At 39.6% G+C, this 24,066-nt stretch overlaps 1 protein-coding gene across 3 annotated transcripts in view; it reads left to right on the top strand.

The window, feature by feature from the left end:
* Positions 1-24,066, top strand: part of topbp1 (DNA topoisomerase II binding protein 1) — a 72,908-nt gene that overhangs the window by 21,422 nt on the left and 27,420 nt on the right. For 2 of the 3 annotated variants that reach the window (XM_078539527.1, XM_078539526.1), the window contains exons 10-19: positions 112-356; positions 7,409-7,728; positions 8,747-8,919; positions 10,913-11,124; positions 13,895-14,196; positions 16,457-16,633; positions 17,416-17,522; positions 17,634-17,757; positions 22,997-23,162; positions 23,793-23,864. In XM_078539527.1, coding sequence (XP_078395653.1) covers positions 112-356; positions 7,409-7,728; positions 8,747-8,919; positions 10,913-11,124; positions 13,895-14,196; positions 16,457-16,633; positions 17,416-17,522; positions 17,634-17,757; positions 22,997-23,162; positions 23,793-23,864 — 1,898 coding nt within the window. Of the gene's footprint in view, positions 1-111; positions 357-7,408; positions 7,729-8,746; positions 8,920-10,912; positions 11,125-13,894; positions 14,197-16,456; positions 16,634-17,415; positions 17,523-17,633; positions 17,758-22,996; positions 23,163-23,773; positions 23,865-24,066 lie in introns of all 3 variants that reach the window. The other variant, XM_078539528.1, reaches the window with a different exon arrangement.

The raw sequence follows: 24,066 nt of genomic DNA, 5'->3' as shown, positions 1-24,066 counted from the left end.
AAAGTAATAATAGTAAATAAAAATAACATTTTAAAAAGAAATTTGAAGTTTATTAATGTTCACTGCAACTTTTCAAAGGAATAATATTTACTGGATTAATATTTGCACTAGGCCATATGTGGTTACAGCAAAATGGTTGGTAGACTGCTTTTCCAAAAAGTGCCTTCTTCCTGCGGAGCAGTATTTCCATCCAAGTTATCAACCTGATGTTACAATACCAGAATGTTCCAGCAACCAGGCTCATTTGACTTTAAATGGCAGTAAAACACTAAGAACAGCCACAGTCAGTCCTGGCAGACAACAGCAAGCAGATGATGATCTCCTATTACAGTACCTCGAGAGCGACAAAACTGTAGGTTAGAGATTAATCTTTATCTCCTCAAATGACATTTCAAGCAATGTTACAATGACTTGTGATGCGTGTTTTGTTTTTCCCTCAGGGACCTGAATATTATGGGGCGTTTACACACACTGTCTTTCCATCCCTGCTTGAATTTGATTTCAGATAAGATTTAAAAGATGTGAAAGCTTCTTGTCTCTGGTTGTAAGCCAGTTTATCAACTCTCCTGCATTTGCCTGCATAGATACCAAAATCACTTTGCTGCTCCACTGTTCCCAATCTCTTGCTGTTTAAAAGATCTTCTGACTTGCCCGCCTCACACCCACTTGCCCATATTGAACTCCCAGCAGCCAGTTTTTCCCAGTTACTTAATCTGCCCATGAGCCTATTAAACTTCTTGATCCCATCCATGGAGTTTACTGTATCTCCTAACTTGCTGTCATCTGCAAACTTGGATGTACATATCTCTATTCCTCCACCTGAGTCATTGATATATATGTTAAAAAACTGAGGTCCCTGTATGGATACCTGGGGAACATCACTTGTTAGATTCCGCCAATCGGAGTACATTCCCTTTATCCATACTCCTTACCTCCTAATTCCCAACCAATTACTAACCGATGCCACAAGGTTATCGTCAATTCTTTCATTTTTCTAATAATCTCTTATGCAAAATCTCATCAAAATGCCTTCTAGGAGTCCATATAGATAACATCCATAGATTTCCAGAATTCACCAATTCAGAGGCCGCCCCAAAAGGTTCAACTAAATTGGTCAGACATGATAAAAAATACTGTGGATGTTGGAAACCTGAAACAGAAAATGCTGGAAAAACTCAGCAGGTCTGACAGCATCTGTGGAGAGAGAAACAGAGTTAACGTTTCGAGTCAGTATGACTCTTCTTCAGAGCATCAGACATGATTTGACCCTGACAAATCCTCTACATTCCTTTGATCAGCTCGTATTTGTCAACATGCTCAGCCATTCTCCTGAAATACCATAAAATGGAAACAATCAGATCCTGAAGATTCGTTTACCTTAGCTCCCATTTGCTCTAATAACATTTTTCTCCTTTGTGTTAAATCTAATAATGTCCTTCACTTAACCTATTTTGAGAATCCCTTGTGCTGCTGGTATTTTGTCCTCTTTCTCGACCCGAAACAGGTACAAAGTATTAATTTAATAAGTCTGCCATTTCCTTATTTTCCATCATAATTTTCTCTCATGCATCTGCCTTTAATGGGCCCACATTCCTCTTTACGCCTCTCTTTCTTTTAATATATTTAAGAAACTTTACTATTGTTTTCAACATTTCTTGCAAGTGTTATTCATATTTCCTTCTTGCACCCCTTATTACTTTCTTCGTATTCCTTTATAGCTCTGCTGGATTTCCACTTTTTCTTGCATTTGTGCAAGCCTTTTCTTATAGTCCTCGTTGGTTGACCATGGTTGTGTAATCGTACAAGTGAGGCTTTTGCCCTTTAGGGCTATGTACCGGTTTTGTACTGTACCAAATATTTCTTCAAATGCTTCTATGGTACGTCTATAGCTTTATCAATTAAAAGTTTAGCCCAGTTATGGTGGTCAATTCTTGCCCCTTCTGTTCTTGTCTTAGTTAAATCTAAAACCTTGGTGTATGACTTTCCCTTCTTATTAAATTAATATTAATTTCAGTCATGTTATAGTCACTATACATAAGATGTTTCATTACAGTTGCATTGTTTATTATTTCTGGTTCGTTACTCATCATCATTAGTTACCATATCATAGCCTTTTAACTGAATTTGTGCTACTAACACAATTGTTTTATTTGTGTACCATGCATTCTCTTATTTGGCTGTCTGTCCTTACGGTGCTTTTTAGGCACTTATGACAGATTATCACATCACTTCGCTGATGCTCTGTACAAGCAATGTAATATTTTTTTATATAATGGGGTGGTATTTTAGGCTGTTCCCTCTGGCAAGGTTGGAAGTGGGGAGGGGGAGGCATTTAATCAGCTGGCATGGTGGCGGGTGAGGACACTGCCACCTTCCTGCCTCCACCCCAATTTAATTCCTTGGCGGAGAGGCCCATGGACGGCCTTGCCGTCCCACCGCCTATTGAGGCCCTTAATTGGGCATTTAATGCCCACTTACGGGTCTCATCCCATTGTCGCTGTCACCACATTGAGAGAATGACAAGCAAACAGTTTGCTTATGGTTTTCTTGAGGTTGGGAGGCAGGTTGGGGGGTCTGTCATTCAATGGCACGCAGTGCCTGATCAAGAGACCCAGCATTGAGAAGGTGGGAGCACCCCTGACAGCAACCCCATGCCTTTGCTGTTGAAGCCCCTACGTCCACCTCCCCTGTGATGCACCCCCCCCCATGAAACACTCCTGCTATCACTTACCTCTGGTCTCGGTCACTCCGTGATTGTGGGCCTCCATTTGGCATATTGCCCACAGCAGTCACCGTTTCCTTGGTGTAACAAAAGAGCTGTTGGCCCCTGATTGGCCAGCAGCTCTCACTGGGTGAGACATCCCACCCCTGGGGTCCTGATCCTGTGGAAGCCCTACCAATGGACTGTTAATTGCTTGACTAGCTCATAATTTGACTAACCTTCCCCAAAGGAGGCAACGCTGGTTTCTCACCAGCTCTCCAGCCAGTGGCTGAGACCCCCATCACCTCCATAAAAGTCCCCCTGTGATATTTGTGAGGTTGATGCATCAGGTGATACTAACCCATGTGAACGTTCATTTCTCGTGCTCTCCAAGAGACCTGCGCACCCATTGAATGGCAGTCTGCTGTTCCCCAGCCAGAAGCACCTTTCTATACACTTCACATGACTTATTAGCGTTGATCATTGTAGTAATCCTCTTCATCTTGTTAGTAACTTTTTTTCTGTTCAGTAGTTTTATTCTTCAGTCTTGTTAATTATTTATATTTGAAATTAAAACTATTAATGTTGACTGACTCAGTTTTCAGTCAGCAGCTGTTGGTGTCAGCAGTTTGAGTTTATATTTTTTGATTGTGAAGCCTTGAATTAATATGTACTGATTGATAGCTCCAAGATGCCAACCTTAAATCAACTAGAGGGATTTAAGCATTTTTAAGTGCAACAGAGTCCTCCTGTTGCCTGATAGATGGGAAAAATGTAATCCTAAAGTTGACACCACCACTTGTCAAACTTATCTGGTTCTTTGCACTTGCCAGTGTTGTCGTGTCATGATTTATCATTGATACTTGGGAGAAAATCTAGCAAAAGAGAAGTTACAAGCATTAAAGAACTTGTGCCTTCTTAGTTGCCACCCACTGTTTTCCACAGGCCAGTACAACCCCAAGCCAAGAGAGCATTATTCTTGATGATGTGGCTGAAGTAACAAGTCAACAATATATGGGATTCACACTGGTGGTTCCAGAGATGCTATGTGTTGAGTTGGAATTGACAGGTATTCCTAATCACCAATTAGGAATAATGCCTATCAGTGCTTTGGCGCTAGCTGGCTTCACACTTTCCAACTGGAACCCTCCAGTTGCAAGATTGCCCATCAGTGGGTGCCAAAGCTGAGGTGCTGGTTGAGGGAAGTGTCCAGCAGGTGGAGCATGGTTAGTGTTTGCTCTTTGCTCCTCCTGTCTGTTATCTCGTGGCACTAAATGATGTGCACGATATTGGTCCACTTGGCACCCTTGAATTTAGTGACACCTTTCTCAGATTCCTGCCTTCATGATGAATATTGGGAGAAATCAGTGATTTTTTGTAAGTTAGTTAATGGTCTGGCCCTCCCTGCACCTCATTGGGTCCACATGTAAATCCTTGGGGTTGCCTTGGGCCCTTAGTTTTTTGCTGGAGTCAACATTCTAAGAGTCCCACTGTATAATCTAAATTTGCATGTTTGCAGGCCATATTTAACTTCCTCAGTCCCTCAATCTGGGACCTTTACAACTACCTAGTTGCCTCATTGCTACCACTCCGACTGAATTGACTTTGCCTAACTGCTCCACTATAAGGCACTAACCCGAAATGACTCAGTCTCCCGTGAATGGATAGCAGGATGCCTGTCCCAAGAAAGAGAAGGAAGCCGATCTACCCGTTGACCACTAGCTTGGCCAGTGAACGAAATGATTTGACACTTTCAATACAATGGCAGCCTGCATTTTAACTTTTGTATCCCTGGAAATCTCTCTGCTGGGGTGTGAACTATTGCCCTAAATTTCCCAAAGAACCCATCCTACAGCATTTACAATACTTGCCATATCCATTTTCCTTGGGACTGTTATCGGGGCTGTCCACAAATTTTCAGAATCTTAGTTATAAAATCATTTATTGCTGCACATCACTTGATAATCAACACACACATTTTTATTCGAGTGGTACATATAAGTTAACACATAGCCTGGAGAGAGCTCCCTTCTCTTGCCCTGATCACTAGGATGCTGTAGAAAATCAGATCAGAGGAAATTAAGATGATTCTTGGTACTTTCACTAGCCTTTCAAACCATGGTTTTTGGATACCCGGGCATTGAATTGTGTCTGAACAAGAGCAAAGTACTGTGTTTTTATTTCAGGTTTCCAGCATCCAGAGAATTCTGGAGATGCTTAAGTCTGGCAGCATCTGTAGAGAGAGAGAGAGAATCAGATTTAATATTTCAGGGCAATGACCCTTCATTAGAACTTTGCCTGTCCTATCTTGCTACGCCACAGGAGACTTCCTTTGTCAACTAGCAAGTCAATTCTACACCAGGATGCAGGCATTCCTATTTGGTGGCATGGCTGTTAAGAGAGATTATTACATCAGATTTACAGTTGTTTGTAGCGGGCATCCTGCATGTCTTGTGCAAATTATCTATAATATTCAATGGAATAAATTTGTACAGCAGCATTGAAATAAGTCTTAACAGTCGTATCTCTTGTGATGTATTCTATCATGTTCACCTTCTGAAAATTTCAATCTTCCATGACCATCTTGCAAAAAACACAGGAGCTGAATCTTAATTTAATGAAGGCTGTTTAGAAGCAAGTTACTACTACCACAAGCTCTAAATTGTGATTTCAGTCTGATCCTTTCATGTCTCTCAATTCATGTAATCATAAATGTCTCTTATGGAAGAGTGCATTTTTGTTGGCTCTCATTTCAGAGGTTGCCATGTTAATATTATCAAAGGCTGGTTGTCAGTCAGTCCCATTCGATTTGGCTGATTGACCTTTCTTACCAAACCATAGTGGTTTGGACAAAGAATTGTGATCTCTTCATTCTATGACCCTCTTGACATAAACCAGAATTGGAATGCTGCTTCCACTGTAAGTGTACCCTTGGAGCTCGAGCTTTCAATTTGAATTCTACCAAATCATTTTGACAAATCAAATGCTGTCCATTATAGATGGTCTCGAGGAAGACGAGTTTACAAAAGAAGACTTACAAAATGGTTAGTGGAGTGTAATAACAATGATTACAGCCTTTCTGCTAGGAATCCAGTTGGCCCAATAAGAGGTCATTACATGTCCTCCAAGTTATTTTTCAAGTATATTTAAAAATCGCTATCAAATCCATCATGTGCAGTAGACTCCTTGTTTTCACCTTGGATAACTTCTAAGTTTGCGCACTTGCTCCAAACAAAAGGTCTTGACATGAGAATCCACAAGTCCCTGCAATGTGCAATTTTTTTGAAAGATACACGGATCACACTTCCATCATTACTTTAATGCTGGGTTAGTGCTGCTTCCTGCTCTCATGCTGATTTTAAGAACTTAATTCACTATTCTTTCAATTTTCAACTATTCTTTACATGGTCTGACTCCTATTTTCCCTTCCCCTGTTTTCTATCTCTGGTGTATTTTCCAAAGACATTATTTCAAGCCCACTAACTCCCACAGCTTGGCTTTATGCTTCTTTTCATCTCAATTTCTCTGTCCAATTTTCTCCATCTATTGCATCTGATCTAATGACTCTAGTTGCAAGCCAAAGCTTCTAAAATGCCCACCATTTTCCTGCACTGTTTCCTCTTGGTTGTCAACAGGGCCTTTTTCCTGCTCTCTTAATAAGAATTCCCAAGCCCTCACATTTTCTGCTCATCAGCCTTTTACGTTCACCAGATTATCTGTTACTGTTCCAGACTATCTGCTACTGTTTATGGTATTTTAAGGCATAATGCTGCCACCAAGCACAGTTTCCCTTTTTGTCACTGCTTTTAGAGGCACTGTTTTCTCTATGGTAGTGTAATTTGTTCTTCCACCATTCCATTTCTTGCTGTCCTTTCGCTATCATCACCCTGTGGCAACACAGCAGAGGCAATACTTGTCCATTCGCCTGTATCCACACTAGCTACACTCCTGTGTAAAGCAGCAATTTGTGTGTACCCACATTCCAGTATAATATTTCTTTTGATCATCTACAATTGTGAGTCCAAATGCAGACTAGTTGACTGCTTTGCCAAACATCTCCATCCTGGCTGTAAGTGTGACCCTTGCCTCCCTGTGGCTCACCTTCTCCCCTGTTGATCCCCACTTTGACCTTTCCATATTTTAACTATATTCCCTTTCTGGTTTTAGCTGGACATGTGGGATGGGACCTTTGCTGTCACGACAGAAGGGGGTTGGGTGACAATTTGGGTATTGACCCTTTTTCAGAATATGGCAAAATTACTGAGCTCTACTTTTTCAATTTCTGAGCTCCTTCATCTCTTTCTCTTCCATCATCTCAACCTTGCTTTTTTTTTAAATCTTGTATGCTATTTGCACATTCTTTCATTTTTCTAATATTTTAGAAAATGTTGCAAATTGAATTTCTTGCATTTTTCTCAGCCAATAGGGGCTTGGGTGTATTGACATAGACATGGCTGTGACAGAGTTGGCCAGGTCAACATTTGACGCGATGTCATATCTTCACAAAGGAAGTGCTAATGCTCTAATTATATCATCAGCTGCTCTGGCAGTACAGCAATGCAATTTAGCAATGCTAAAGTGGGGTTTAGTTGCAATTTGGATTGTTCTTTTGTGATCTTAGGTTTGATTGTTGAAACTTTCTACTCTCCCATTTTCTCTTGTCTATCAATAAAACTAAATGTTAATCAAATGTTTTTGTTCATATAGTTGGACCTGCAAATCATGAAAAAACAGAAAGCAACTTCAATGACACTCTCCAGAAAACCATGCTGGAAAAAAGTCAGTCAGCAAACGCCTCCACGTACCAAACAGAATCATGTGCTGAGGAGGGAATGTTTTGGAAAAAGCGGTTTCTAATATTTGGCTTTACTAATGAAGATGAAACCTATATGGCTGAATTAATTCAGGACAATGGTGGGAAAGTGCTTCGACCCCACAGTCGGGCTGTTGCAGACTATGCTGTTGTGCCTCTATTGGGTACCTACGTGGATGCAACTGTAGCAGAAGTGGTTACGAACACGTGGCTGGTAAGGGAAGTCATGATTAGTATTGAATACAAAGCAGGGATGTAATGTCAGAACCGTATAAAATGCTAGTTGGGCCACAGCTGGGGTTTTGCATACAGTTCTGGTCACCACATTACAGGAAAGACATAATTGCTCTGGAGAGAGTACAGAAGAGATATGTTGCCAAGGCTGGAAAATTGCAGCTATGAGGAAAGCTTAGGTAGGCTAGGGTTGCTTTCCTTAGAACAGAGGAGCCTGACGGGTGACTTGATTGAGGTGTACAAAATTATGAGGGGCCAAGATGGAGTAGTGAGGAAAGATTTGTTTCCCCTAACAGAGAGGTCAATTACCAGCGGGGGCACAGATTTAAGGTGATTGTTATAAGGATTAGAGGGGATATTAGGAAAATCGTTTTCACCCAGAGGGTCGTAGGTGTCTGGAATTCACTGCCCGGATTGGTGGTTGAGGCAGAAACCCTTAACTCATTTAAAAGGTACTTGGATCTGCACCAGAAGTGCTGTAACCTGCACGGACTGGGTGTTGAAAGATGGGATTAGAAAGGGTGGCTAGTTTTTTTTCAGCTGGCACAGACACAATAGGCTGAATGGCCTCTTTCTGTGCTGTAACTTTTCTCTTTCTGTGCTGTAACTTTTCTATGATTCTAAAGCATGTGATTAAAAGTTACTTTTCACTAAAGTTTAGGAATCATTAGTAGTGCTTTCCTAGATTACTTAGATAAATCAAAAGCAGATTATTTCAGTTTGTTCAACCAATATTTGATAAGATTCCTGCCAAATCAAACAATCTAACTCATAAAGGAGGTAAACAGGTTATGTGTACTGTACCTTGTCATAATATGATTTTACACTTTTAAAATCTGTGTCTCTTTAATTTATTTTTGGGAATGACTATTGACCAGATGCTGGTGAGTTCCTTTTAGCTACTGTAATCTGTCTTGATATGATTTGATTATTCTGTCTCTTTCTTAATTAAAGGAATGTTCTTCTGCTGCTCCAATCTTTCTCTTGTTTTCTTTCAGGCGATGTGCATTGATCAGCAGTGTGTACTGGCTTCTCAGTCCAATGTCTTATTTACTCCTATATCCATTGTGGAAGGAAGCACACCACTGACTGACTGTGTATTGTCTGTTAGCCAGTTTACTGGAGTCGAAAGAGATGCACTACATAACATAGCAGAGCTACTTGGAGCAAGGTAACTGCCAATGGGTGCATAAACCACAGACTTTGTACTGGGCACTTTATTTAAAATCATTCCTCTAAAACAGTGTTGTCCAATACACTTTGCCACATGTGACAAATTGACGCTCTTCATCAGGTGATAGTTTATTCAGATGGACATTAGCACCCTGTGGCAGCCCATTCAATTGAGGACGTGGTTTCAGACTCTGACACAATCCATGGCCATGTCATAAGTAAGTAGAAAATCCTGCAGGAAAACAGTTCTTAACTCCAAAACTTTAACTTAAAAAAAAACTCACTCCATTCAGGTACATGGTAAAGAGTTGCCCACTGAAGGAAGTGAAAGCATGCTGAAATATTTAAGTTGCTGCACCACAGCTGGATGCTGTGTAGTGATTAGTTGCTGCTACTAAAAATACTCTTTGACAGAGCTGCTGTCGTAGTGCAATTCAGTATTACTCATCTTTAGCCCTGCCCCTCAATCCCAGTTCACCTCTAGGACATTGTTACAAGATTCACTCCACCCTTGCATATTTTTGTATCATCTAGTGAATATGGTGATCTGATCACCGCAGGTTTGGCAAGCATCAAAATTCTATTGGACCACACTGTGCTAGTCATATTCAGTGTAGTTCCTCTGCAATTTAATTTCTGTATTATGCAAACAAAAGGATTTGCCACTGGTTTTGCAATATATGAAGGCTATATCACTTATTAAGTTTTTATAAATTGAAAAACGATTATGCTGCGCATAGTTATAGGAATAAGCAATTCAGACTGAAGAGTTGGAATATTTGCTGACTGTAATGATCCTATGCATGAACTCACAGCACAAAACTGCTAATTTAGCAGTAAATTGGAAATTTTATTCCAAGAGGCCACAGACAGCTTCCTGTTGGAAATAAAATGTCACTTTGGCACAATCCAGGATATTGTTCTGAGATTGTGGTTTCGGTGTATATTTGTATATCATTATCTCAAATTACTCCTGTTGTAGACCAAAACAGATATCGTTCAGAAAATTATATCTAATTTGCATTTGAAAAAATCAATACTGTCAGCTTCCATCATTTCCATAGGTTTACTACTTGCTCACTGAAACTATTTCTGCTGATTAGTTTTGAACTTGCCCTCCACCCCCAACCCCACACTTTAAAGCTGAGGCTGTGTTCTTTGGTACTGCCCTTCTGGAAAAGGTGCAACAACCATGATCTATGCCCTCATGGCCCCTTTAGAATCCTAAAAACAGCAGCCAAATCACCTCTAAATCTTCTCTTTTCCAATAACAAATGCCCTCCATTTGCTCAATCATTCTGGTTGCACACTTCTGTATCCCTTCAATAGCTGCAATGTCCTCTAATGTACTTTGGCAACCAGAACTGTGCACAGTATTTCAAGTGTAGCCACACCAATGATTTGTGAAGTGGCAGGGATACCTCACTATTTTGACTCAATCTTGACCTTATAATGCACCCCAACACCTGATTGGCTTTAATTAGACTGCTACAAAGCATTGTTGTGATATTTAAACTTATTGTCAATCATGATTCCTAGATCCCTTTTGCTTTCCATGCACATTATTTTCTTTCCACTCAAGTAATAGCAAGTAAAATAATGGAGTAGGCTAGAAAAAAGGTAAAATGGGCTAAGTCAAAAACCGGACAAGTAACCTGCACAAAATTGCAGTACTGTGAGGAGGAGTGGTTGGCCATAGGATCATCTTTTCATTTTTCACATCATTCCTGACCTTAGCTGTGCTATTGGGGAAAGCCAACCTATTCAAGTGAAGTGGAAAATTAAAGGGAAAAATCACCGCACGTACCATCCTGAACCTCTTACCTGTCATTGGTAGAAAGCTGTGTCCTTCCTATTGATATCTGGGTACGATGTGGGTATAGGATAATAAAAATGAATTTCATTTCTTAAACCAAGTGCTTGAACTTAATCAAATGACATGAATGTGCATAGCTAGGCTTTGTGACATCTCTTATTTTGTTTTTGCTTAGAGTGCAGGAGTTTTTCGTTCGGAAAGCAAATTTGAAGAAAGGCATGCTTGCCAGCACCCATTTGGTCCTCAAGGAACCACAAGGCTCCAAGTACGAAGCTGCAAAAAAATGGAATTTACCAGCTGTGACTGTCGCTTGGTTATTTGAGACTGCTCGATCAGGGAAAAAGGCTGATGAAAACAAATTCTTCATAGAAAATGCTGTCATTGATGGTGAGTGTTGAAACAGCAAGTATATGAGCTATTCTATTTCAACCCATTTGCAATAAGTGGCCATTGATAGAAGTGATGAAATTATGCAAGCCGGTTGAGAATAAGCAAGCCCCTCATTGCATTTTTCGTTTTCTATCACACTATCATTGAATCAACCTTGCTCATTTGAGTAAGTCACAATAGTGCTTCTGCTATAAGTCATGCACTGCCCTGTCCCTACATCATCCGAGGACCACATGTTAGGTTACTCAGCATTCTTTTTCTGTTGTCTGCGGAAGTGTTGCCTTCATTTATTTCTGTCAATCAGCCATTGTGCCTATTGTCATGTTGCCAGGAACATGCACAGGAGTTTAAGACATGCCTGCACAGAGCAGACTGCACATGGCAAAGGAAGGACAGAGATGAGTCCTCTGGAAAAAGATTGAAGTACGAAGTTGGTTTTGAGCTGAAAGTTGTAATATTTGCTAACTTGTTAAATGACTGTGCTGCAGTGAGGGAATTCGATATTAGTGAAAAACTCGTGCAAGAATGGAAGAAGAAGGAATCAGTCCTGAAGAAGATGCCCAAGACCAAATGCGCCATAAGAACCCAGGGACCAGCTACTGACCTGATCTTGAGAAGCATGTATGGGAATGGGCCCTGAAAAATTGTCAGAATGGTTACATCATCACCAGAAATACAATGCATGTATCCACTCTAAGTGGGCCAGATCAAACCCTCTACCCAGCAAATATTTCAGAGCAACACCTAGTTGGTGTAGCCACTTTTTGGAATGAAATTGTCTAGTGTTGCAGCAGAAGACCAACATTGATCAAAGATTATCAAAAGACCTCAATAGCAAAATTACTGGTTTCCAGCAATTATTAGACAGTGGCAAAAACACAAGTACCCATTATGTCACATCAGCAACATGGATGGAACATCCACGAATACTCAGTAGCCAAACTGTGGAGTGGAAAAGTTCAGAAACATATCTAATAAAAACCACAGGAGATGAAGTCAGGATTCATGGTGGTATTAGCCTGCATGGCCGATGAATTGAAATTAAAGCCTATGGTAATTTTCAAACGTAAAATCATGCTGAATATCAAGTTCCCTGCAGGATATATTTTGCATGTACATGACAATAGTCGGAGGAAAGTTGTAGATTCATAATGTGTGGAATAGGCTTACGCAAATAACGCAGCTCATCAGTATGAAACATGTTCCGATCCCATTAACCAATGAGATCAAGAGGCAGTTACACCAGGGGGGGTCTGACGTCCATAGTTCAACCTTTGGATGTGTTCAAGGCATTCAAGGATCATCTTCATGCCGAATAGATTAAGTGGATGGTTGATGGAGAAAAAACCTTCACAATCAGTGGAAATATGTGTGCTGCCCCACTTGATATTTTGTGTGGTTTCATCATCAAATCGTGGGATGTTATTGATGCATAAACTGTCATCAGATCATTTAAAAAATGCAGAATATCCAATTCAGTGGATGGAGAGGAAGATGATTTGTTGTGGAGGGATGATTCTGAAACTGAAAGCACCAAATCTAATCCAGAGTGGGATCCTTACAATGATGCCATTGACAAAGTAACTCGGGATGGATTTAATTAACACTTTGCGTTGGATGCTAAAGACAGTGAATTTGATGGTTTTTAAAATGTTTTGATGTTGTTAAAGGTGTACTTGTAGAATTAATTCATTCCATAAAACGTGTCATATTGATTTATTTGAATTACTGGTGTTGTTTTTTCCCCCCACATTTTATTCTTGGCGTGTGTCATCCCCTATTTTTGGAAGGATTTTTTGAGGCTTCAAAACGATCGACTTATACGCCACAATCTGCAATACTAAGAGTTGCATCCAATGCCTTTTTACCTTTTGAACAGGCATTTTTAAGGAGTTTGAAGGAAAGGCCTTTCCCTTTTGTTATCATCTAGTGTAAATGCAGCATATTTACTCGGTCTGTAATGGGTGTGGCTGTCATGATTTGGCTTCCAGGTGCAGATGAATGAGGACACGCAGTCAGTGGTTACCAAAGCGAATGAAAACTGCCAATCAGGAAGTTCACAAAACTGAATGAAAATGATTTTTGTATAAACTCCTGGGTGGAACTTAAACCCACAACCTTTTGACTCACTGTCACTGGTTCAAAATCCTGGAACTCCCTTCCTAACAGCACCTTGGGGGTATCTGTATCACATGGACTGCAGCGGTTCAAAAAAGTGGCTCACCATTACCTTTTCAAGGGCATTTAGGGATGGGTGACAAATGCTGGCCTTGTCGGTGCTGCCAACATCCCATGAAAGAATTTTTAAAGAAAGAGTGCAACCAACTTGAGCCACAGCTAATACTCCAATGCACTTTGGAACTTTCCTGCTAAAAGAATTCTTCTCTTTGACTTTGAGAATCGCTATTAAAGAACACACAAAAATACATAATTGACCTGGGACCTGTTTAAGTACAATTTGTTGCTAATTAATCCAGAGGAACTCAGTACACGTGCCTTGTAGCTTTAAAGGCACACACGCCATGTTTACATTTAAAAGCAGTAATATTGGGAAGAAAATGCAGTGTTTAGGGTAACAAATTTACAATGAGTAGAGCTAAAGGTGTGAATGATCTTGCTCCCAGTTTCATTGGTTTTCTGTTGTGTTTTTCCGATTTTGCCATGTTGCTTGCAACTTCATTTAGCATATGTTGGCATCTAACCATATTCAGCTTCTTTCAAACATTTTTAACTCCTTTTTATATTATTTTTTTTTTCATGAATAAAGTTGCTGAAGTGAATCAGAGTGCCAAGGTCACAGATCCTCACAAAGTGCCGGAACAGACATCAGAGTATCCCTCATCCAGACTAAGAAACATGCAGAATAGTGCTGTGACTCCGCTAGACATCAAGCGGTTCCAGAGTAAAGCCTTCCAGTTGGTCTTATCTCAGCAACATAAAACTGACGCAACAGGAACAGGGGCAGGAGTAGGAGTACCCATTCAACAGAAAGAAGCCAAATTGCAACTTGATACACCTTCAAAATTCCTGTGCAAGGACAAGCTCTTCAAGCCATCATTTGATGTTCAGGTACTAGCATATTCTCTCTTACAGGACAGATTTAAAAATATTTGCAGGTAAACGGGTTTGAATACAAAGACAATTGTTAGCTTAGTAATGAGCACAGTTAGGGAGGGATAACAGATTATGCATATCAGGCAAGCATGGGTGTCAACGTTTCAAATTCGGATCCTTCATCACAATGAAAAGACATTACTCATGAACAACGTTTAAAGGTACAGAACAAAGGGAAGAGGAAAAAACACATGCACAGATGAAAGAAATTGTAAAGCAAATGCTTAATTGGAGAACTGGAGCTGATTAAATGGCAGAACTGATATGGAGTAAGACATTAGAATGCATATTGTGTAAAATAAAGGACCTACAGAGTAGGTAGATAGCTTAAAGGGGTGGGAGTTGGGCAAGTAGGTAGGTCTGTCTGTCTTATATCCATCCTTGTTCCAAGGGTTGGCTGCACTATGAACAATCTTTCTCCACTGATTTCTATTCTCCCCTACCCTCACTGCCTGCCCCATAGAGAGACCAGTCCACCATGGGTCTTCCTTGTGCATGTTTTCTAGGTGTTTTGCCTTGCATTACCTTTTTATTTGTCTACTTGGCAGTCCGTGACACACGTAATATCCGCCTGAGTCCTTTCGTTTCAAATGCTCTTATTCGAGCTTTGCCACTCTTCTTGATGGTCCAGCTTTCACAGCTATACGTTGTCACCAGCCACACAAGGGCTTTCAGAAGATGAATTTTTGGTGTAATTGAGATGTTGTGGCTACTCCATATGGGATCACAGCGCCATGACCCATGTTAAGTCAAGCCCAAATTTCTTCTGTGATGAGTGACCCAAGATAGCGGAGGGTATAAACCTGCTCAAGCTGAACTCCGTTAATCAGAATCTTGCAGGTCTTTCCACCATCCCCATCACCTTTGTCTTGTCAGTATTGACCAGGAGACTGTATTTCAGTTGACTTGATCAAGGCAATCCTCCAACTCCTGTAGATCCTCCTGAGTTAACGAGCAGCATAATGTCGTCAGCATAATCAAAGATTTGAAACTCGTCACCCACCAATTGTTATCCCACCTTTGTATCCATCAAGTGTCTGTCTCATAACCATTTCTGCTAGGATGCTGAGTAAATATGGTGAGATGACACACCCCTGTCTAACACCCTTTTTGACCCTGAACCATTCTGAGGGTGCTGGCAACTCTGACCCTAGCTCGTTGCTTATGATAAACCTTGGCTAGTAGGTCAATTAAATGTGGTGGGATCCCATGTCTAACATTGTCAATCAGAGTTTCTCGTGTGAGACCAAATTGAATGCCTTCTCAAAATCACGTGTCTAGTAGGTTGGGAAGCATGAAAATCTGGCACTCCACTACTGCAATTACATGGGTAGTCTGGCCATTGTTTTGACCTTTTTAAAAGCTTCAATCCTGATAAAGCTTCCATATGAGACATTAATTATTCAATTCTCTCCACTGATCTTGCCTAACCTGTTGTTTGTTTCCAACATTTTCTGTTTCAGGTTTCCAGCATCTGTAATGTTTTGTTTTTTATACATTAGCTTATTGCTAAAATTTTATGATGTGCACATAGTTGAACTATTTTTAATGCACTTTGAGCCCTCGACAGCATCCTGTTGAGCTCCTCTCCTTTCTAACTCTATCAATGACTCACCATGCTACCCTTTGCCTTTTCCTCCCAGTCTTGCCTATTCCACTGCTTAAGGTTTTGTTAATAAATAAGTTTCCACAAACAACAATGAAATAAATGGCCAGATAATCTGTTTTAGTGGTGTTGCTTGAGAGGGGAACATTAGCCAGGACACCTGGAGAGCTCCCAACTCCATATTAATAGAATAACATGCTACAATCATAGGGACCACTGAAAAAATTAATAATTGCAATTGGTTTCAATAAGTGAAAATGGCAGTCCTAAGTTATATTCTCTAATTAAATGTTTCATAACAATACATAGAATGTAGAATTCATTCTTAGTCATTAACATTTTGTCTCTAAACCTGAATGAATTGTAACGTAATGTTACAGTGGGCACTGACTACTGGCAGAAAACTGGATGGGAACAAACTTGAGTTTAATATTTAATATTGGACAACTCAAAGGCTTACTAATCCCCGAATGCTTATAAAAAAAATTAAGTTTTGCTCTTGCATTTGATGTCACCTGAAACCTTTTGATGGCGTTATTATTCTATTGTACTCATTCCTAGGTATCTGTCCTAAGCTGATGTTTTTCAGTCATGTTCTTTTCTCTATAGGATGCATTGGCAGCTCTGGAAACTCCAAAGAATCCAGATCAACATAGCAGAAAGCTGAGTACCCCATTATCGGAAGTCATTGGCCGAAATCTAAAAGTAGCTCTAGCTAATAGTACACGGAATATGGCAGCGCCATCAACAGCTAGTCCACAGCTCCATGTGCCTAAACCAGCAACGGTAAAATAGAAGTGACATTTAATTTTTAGATAAAACCGATAGTTGAAAAAAGTCACTTTCGTATTTCTAATTGTAACACTGTAAATTTGTATTTTGGCATTTTTTCCCCTGTTCTCTCCATTTGTGTCCTACAACTACTGATTTAAGCCCAAGATACCAATGTCACCCTGAGTTACTTTGAGTATTGGGTTGTCAATATTGTAGCTCTACTGTGCTAGTTCAGACATTACTTCTGCTTCGTATGTTGATTAAAGTAGATCATGCTTACTTACTCTGACAAATAATCTTCAAATTGCAGAATGTTACAATACAAAAATTTGACCCACTGAATCTCTGCTGGTGGTATACTCCATTGAGTCATCTAGTCGAATCCCACTCACTGCTTGCTTTGCATATCCTTGAATAGTCCTCTTTTTCAAACAATGTTTTGTATGATGACTTCTGTCTTCAATATTGTATTTGTAAAGTGTAAGTATAGCCATTTATTTTGAGATTACAAACAAATTAACTGATTTCCCATGTGCATTAAACTTTTTGGGGCAGCAGCAAGCTAGGAAACTTGAAATGACTAATTTGTTTTGTATTTTTATTTATTGATGCTGAAATGTCACAAATCTGTATCAAATATATGGAATTTGAATGTTTGTTTTAACCTAGTGAATTTTCTTCAGATTGGAGGACTTTTTCTCATGTTTCATAGTTCCTTCCTGTAAACCTACCCAACACTAAAGGAAATACATTTACTGCATCTTTATATAGTTTATTTTCTCAACCTTTGACAGGTAGAAACTAAAATCCTGGCAGATGTAGTAATTTGTGTGAGTAAGAAACTTGGCAAGAAGCAGGGGGATTTGAATGCAATTGCAGCCTCCCTTGGAGCAGATTACAGGTATTGATTTACAGCTGCTAAACAGCTACTTCTCAATATAGATTTTTCCTACATCAATCGGCTTAAAATGAGCTTTACGCTGCAACTTACGCTTTGCGTTTGTGTTTTTAGGTGGAGTTTTGATGAAACGGTAACCCATTTCATCTATCAGGGTCGGCAGAATGACAGCAATCGGGAATACAAGTCTGTCAAAGAAAAAGGCATACACATTGTCTCTGAATACTGGCTATTTGCAGTAAGAATAATATTTCCCCTTTGTAGCTCTCAGTCTGGGCCTAGTACAAAGTTTTTTTGGAGATATACAACTCGAGGCTTCCAAATTTCTATGCATTGTAGTTATTGGATGCTAAAGGAATTAGGAATATGGGGATAGTATGGAAAGGTGGAATTGAAATAGATCAGTAATGATTGTATTGAGTGGGTGAAGCAGGTTCAAAGGGCCAAATAGCCTACTCCTCCCATTTCTTATGTTAACTATTAATTACATTATTAATCTTCCATACATACATACATTCTTTCTTTCATTTTTATTTCACTGCAATTTTATGTAAGCCAGACATTGCATGTGTAAGGTGCAATCAGTGGTAGCCTCACTATCATGTTAATAGAGGCAGTACTTTCTCCTTGCTGTTAGAAAGATCAACTATATTTCTAGAATTATAAAATTTTACAGCCTATACTGCCCCTTAGCCTCATTCCTCTGCTTGTTCCCCACACCCTTTTAAATTTTTCTTCTCTTTTAAAAGTTATTATGGATTTGGCTTCTACAATTGTTTCTGATGAGGGAAATCCATGCCCTAACAACCTTAAATGTGTAAAGAAAATTGTATTGGTACTGCTGAAAAATGCAACATGCTATCTAAGATTTTCATCTTGCACTCATCAGATTAGCTCGCGAGAAATTACCAACTGTAGTGGGGGAACAACAGTTTATACTGCATGACAAAAGAGTGCTGATTGGTTGACAAGTAGACTCTGATTGGTGGAGGCATTGCCATGGAGAATGCAGCATGGAGCAGTTATCTGCCCAGTTTTGTTCAAATTCAAACCAGGCAGGTTATTATGAACATACGAAATAGAAGCATAAGTCGGCCATTTGGCCCCTCGGACCTCCTCCACCATTCATGAAGATCGTGGCTGATCTGTTTGTGTTCTGAATTCCACATTCCTATCTACCTCCGATAACCTTTGATTCCCTTGCCTATCAAGAACCTACGTACAACCACCTTAAAACATTCAATGGCCCTGCCTCTACCGCCTTCTGAGGCAGAGTTCCAAAGTCACATAACCCTCTGAGAGAAAAATATTCTCTTCTCTGTCCTAAAAGGGCGACCTCTAATTTTAAAACAGTGTTCTCTACTCCTGGACTCACCCACAAGAGGAAATGTCCTTTCTATGTCCACCTTATCAAGAGCATTCAGGATCTTATATACTTCAATTAAGTCACCCCTCACTCTTCTAAACTCCAGTGGAAACGAGCCCAGTCAGTATAACCTTTCCTCATAAGACAACCTATTCATTCCAGGTGTCAATTTAATAAACCTCCTCTGAACCGCCTCCCAATGCATTTACATCTTTCCTTAAATAAGGAGACTAAAACTGCATATAGTATTCAAGACATGGTCTCGTATTTAAGATATGGTCTCACCAATTCCCTGTATAACTGAAGCATAACATCCTTACTTTTATGTTCAGTTCCTCTTGTAATAAAGGATAACGCTCCTTGATCCTCAATTATTTGCTGTAACTGCATACTAACTTGTGACTCATGCACTAGAACACCTAGATCCCTCTCCACCTCGGAATTGTACAGTTGTTCTCCTTTTAAGTAATACTCTGTTCTTTTAATTCTTCCTGTCAAAGTGAACAGCTTCACATTTTCCCACATTATGCTCCATCTGTCAGATTTTTGCCCACTCACTCAACTTATTTATATCTGTCTGTCTTATGTCCTCTTCACAACATACTTTCCTGCCTATCTTTGTACCATCTGCAAATTTAGCTATCATGCCTTCACTCCCCTCATTTAAGTCATTGATATAAATTGTAAAAAGTTGAGGCCCCAGCACAACCCCCTGCGGGACTCCACTGACCACATCCTCCCAATCAGAAAAAGATCCATTTATGCCAACCAGCCAGTCTTCCATCCACGCAAATATGTTACCCCTATGCCATGAACTTTTATTTTCCGCAGTAACCTTTGATGTAGCACCTTGTTAAATGCCTTCTGGAAATTCAAATACAATATGTCTACAAGCTTCCCTTTATCCACAGTACATGTTATTCCTTCAAAGAACTTCAGTAAATTGGTTAAACAAGATTTCTCTTTCACAAAACCATGTTGACTCTTCCTGATTGCCTTGAGTTTTTTACTTAGTTCTGTTGAAGGGTCATACGGACTCGAAACGTTAACTGTGTTCCTCTCCGCAGATGCTGCCAGACCTGCTGAGTTTTTCCAGTTATTTTTATTTTTGTTTTGGCCTATAGTTTTCTGTTTTCTGTCCCCCCCCATTCCCTTCTTGAATAGAGGGGTTGTATTTGCTACTTTCTGGTCTGATGGGACCTTTCCATAATCTAGCAAATTTTGGAAAATTAACACCAATGCATCTACTACCTCATTGGCCACCTCTTTTTAGACCCTAAAATGAAACCCATCAGGACCTGGAGACTTGTCAGCCTGTGGCTCCATCAGTTTGCTCAGTACTGCTTCCCTAGTGATTTGTAATATAATCAAGTTCCTATCTCCCTTCCACCTCCTGATTTGCAGCTATTACTGGAATATTTTTGTATCTTCTATAGTGAAGACAGAAGCAAAGTATTTATTAATTTCATCCACCATCCTTATTATCTATTTTTAACTCCCCATTCTCACTGTCTAGAGGACCGATGCTCGCTTTACTTATTGTTTTCCTTTCTAAAATACCTGTAGAAACTCTTGCTATCCATTCTTACATTTCTAGCTAGCTTCCTCTCATACTCCTAATTTCTTTCTCCCGATTTAACATTTTGCTCGTTCTATGCTGTTCTTTATATTCTGACCAATCATCTGACCTGCCATTCATCTTTGTGCAGTTATATGCTTTTTACTTAAGTTTGATGCTTTCCTGAACTTATTTAGGTGACCATAGATGGTGGGTCCTCACCTTAGAATTTTTCTTTATAGTAGGGATGTACTAATAAACTTATTCTGAGTATTTTGAAATCTCCCCTTAAATGTTTGCAACTGTTTCTCTATTGATCTATCCTCTAGCCTAGTATCCCAGTTCACTTCAGCTAGCTCAGCTTTCATGACCACAACATTGCCCTTATTTAAGTTTAAAATACTATTCTTAGACCCACATTCCCTTTCAAACTGGATGTAAAATTCAATCTTAATGGTTGCTGCTACCTAGGGGTGTCTTCACTCTTGAGATCATTAGACAATACCAAGTCTAATATAACCTGCTCTCTGGTTGGTTCCAGAACGTGCTGCTCGAAGAAACTATCTTGAAAGCATTCTGTGAACTCCTCATCCAGGCTGCTACTGCCAATCTGATTTTTTCCAGTTTATATGTAGGTTAAAGTCACGCATGATTATTGGCATCCCTTTATCACAAGCACCCAGTATTTCTTCTTGTACACTTTGTCCTAGGTTATGGTTACTATTAGGGCACCTGTAGATCATTCCCACTAGTGACTTCTTTTCCATACTATTCCTCATCTCCACCCAAACTGATTCTGTAACCTGATCTCCTGAACCAAGTTCATCTCTAACTATTGCACCAATGCTGTCCTTGATTAACAGTGCTACCCCTCCACCTTTGCCTAGCTTCCTATTCTTCTTAAATGTCATATACCCCTCAGTATTCAAGATCCAATCCTTGCCATCCCGCAGTCACATCTCCATAATGGCTATCAGACCATATTTATTTATTTCAATATGCGCTATCAATTCATTTACTTTGTTTTGAGCGCTGCGTGCATTCAGACACAGAACCTTCAGTTTTGTCTTTTTGTTATCTTTGTAACATCTAGTCTTGACTGTTAGTGTATTCTTAGGTTTTATACCTCTGTCCATTCCTGCCATTCTCGGACCCTCATTTCCCATATTACTGTTTTGCTCTTCTGCCTTGACTCTACTCCTTGATTTGCTATATCTACCCAAGCTTGATTCCCCCCAGCCCCCTTTATTTAGTTTAAAGCCCTCTCTACTTCCCTAGTTATGTAGCCCTGATTGATCAAGGCATTGCCTGGGGGAATGAACCAGGGAATGACTGTTCCCTAAGCTTTTGTTTAGATGAAAAAGGTGCAAAGTGTGCACATCTTCCTTCTGTCTGCAAAGGACAGGGTCCCGTGTGTGAATGTGTGTGGCTTCTAGCATGCGTAAGTGAGCGATTCTGCAAGCCTGACTGAATCTTAAATTGATTTTCAGTGTAATTCTTAGCACGGTTAGAATTGTTAAGCAGATATTGTCCAATTGTGGAATCGCTTCTAATGTTGGACACTATGTTTTTGAGTTTCGCAAGCACGGAGTGGTTGGGTACGGTTAAGACTTTGTCTGTTGCAAACAGCTGAAGGAACGTGCTGTTTGATACGATCTGCCAGTTGTTGAGATGTAAGGCCTACATACCTAACATCACATTGCCACTGAAATTCATATACTATTTGCTCATTTGTGTGATAGGCAGAACATTTTTTTTTGGCTTGATGGCAGCATCCCTTCCAGGGTAATCTGAGATAGACTGAGCACATTTTAGGGCTAAAAATGACAGCCGTAGCCCATTCATGAGGTTGCGCAATATGCAATGAGTGATGATCTGATCAGGGTAGCCATTATCCCACAGGACGGCTTTGATGCACCCTGTTGATGGTCTTGCATTTATGCCCTCAAGTTACCAGCTTCCCAACTAGTGGATATAGTTTGCATTTAAATTATCTTTTTAGTTTGAGCAAATTTGGTTTTCATCCACAAAGACAATTGATGCTCTTGTTTAATCTTGGGCTGTAAACCATTACTAATGTACTTTGCTTATGCAATTTTTTGCTTTTCTGAATGAAAATTACATTATAAATGTTGCCATTAGACATGAGTGAAACCCGTAATGTTAGCTTGGCTTAGTTCTTTGTTGTAAACTGTACTGTGAGAACTAGAAAACTCAGGACAGATTTACAGTGCACATTATCAACTTGGAATTATAAATCTGGGGATAGTGGTTAAACGTTGGCTAATTAACAATTTGCTCATATTAATATTGCTCCTTATAGGAAATTATATCCTTGATTTGTTCTTTAGAAGCTTTCAGACATTTTGTGATTGCAGTTTTAACTAATCCTATAACCCAGAAACAGGCCGTATGGCCCAACTGGTCCCTGTTGGTCTTTATACTCCACACAAGCCCCCTTCCAAACCTCTTCATCTCACTCCCCATTGTAGTTTTTATACTTGATGAAAAATTTGTCAATTAGATCACTAAATCTGGAACTCTTTAATATAGTGTGCTGATGAACAAAAAAAGGTGCCTGAATCCCTCTATCCTCACACGTATAATCCAAATATGAGCCTGGATATCAGTGCGGTTCAAGATGCCAGAGTGTCCACTCGCATATGCCCTTCCGAAGCAAGACACAGAGATGATCAGGTATTGAAAGAATGTAGAATTTCTGTGTGTCGTTGCTACAAACAAGCACAGATTTATTCCATTCCACAATGAGAACAATGATTTCAGCTGTAAATATCCAGGAATTATTTCAATTTCTGCTCTGAAGAAGAGCCATAGGGGCTCAATGTTAACTTCCCAGCATTTTCTGCTTTATTTTAGATTTCCAGCATCCGCAGTATTTTGCTTTTGTTTTAATGTTTACTGCAATTTGATTTAATTATTTTTTTTCCCTGGGGAATGTCGTGAATTTTTTTTTTGCTTTATGTTATGTTGTATATTTATTGTTTAGCTGTATCTACCTTTCTGGATTCATTGCCCCAATAGATACAACCTTTACCCTGACTTCCAAAGATTTATATTGTATCACAAATATCAGATCAATCTATCCTTGAACTACTATATTAAAACATGATGTATGTCAGTTGCTTTAGTCCAGGATATGAACACGCTTGCTCTAAGCTGACACTTAAAACAAACAGGCTTTCATCTATTTGCATACTCTTGACTTTTTACAATTTGTTTTATTTTTTAAAAATGTAATAATAAATTAAATGTGATTTTATTTATGGCTGCTTTACAATGCAAACAAATGATTACTGTCGCTTTTGACAGACTTATGCTTATGAGGAACTGGAGAGTAAAGATGATGAACAGCTGAAAGGTGAAAAAACTCTCCAGGAGGAACGAAATGAAGGAGGTGCAGGTAAATACAAATCAGTTGATTATCATCCAGCAAATTCATTCACTTCATGATTTGTTCTTTCTTTCTTGCAATCATTTAGAGGTGAAACAACATTTTTCAATATTTAGGGTTTTGTCATTGTGACCTTGAAAATAGTAGAGCCATTAATAGAAGATCTCGCCCTAACATGTTTGTATAATATCTTTTTTATTTGAATAGAGGA

Source organism: Cetorhinus maximus, chromosome 3 (assembly GCF_964194155.1).
Source record: "Cetorhinus maximus chromosome 3, sCetMax3.hap1.1, whole genome shotgun sequence".
NCBI classification, from domain to species: Eukaryota; Metazoa; Chordata; class Chondrichthyes; order Lamniformes; family Cetorhinidae; genus Cetorhinus; species Cetorhinus maximus.
The sequence above is the reverse complement of the archived record's forward strand: the minus strand, read 5'-3'. Positions and strand labels throughout refer to the sequence as shown.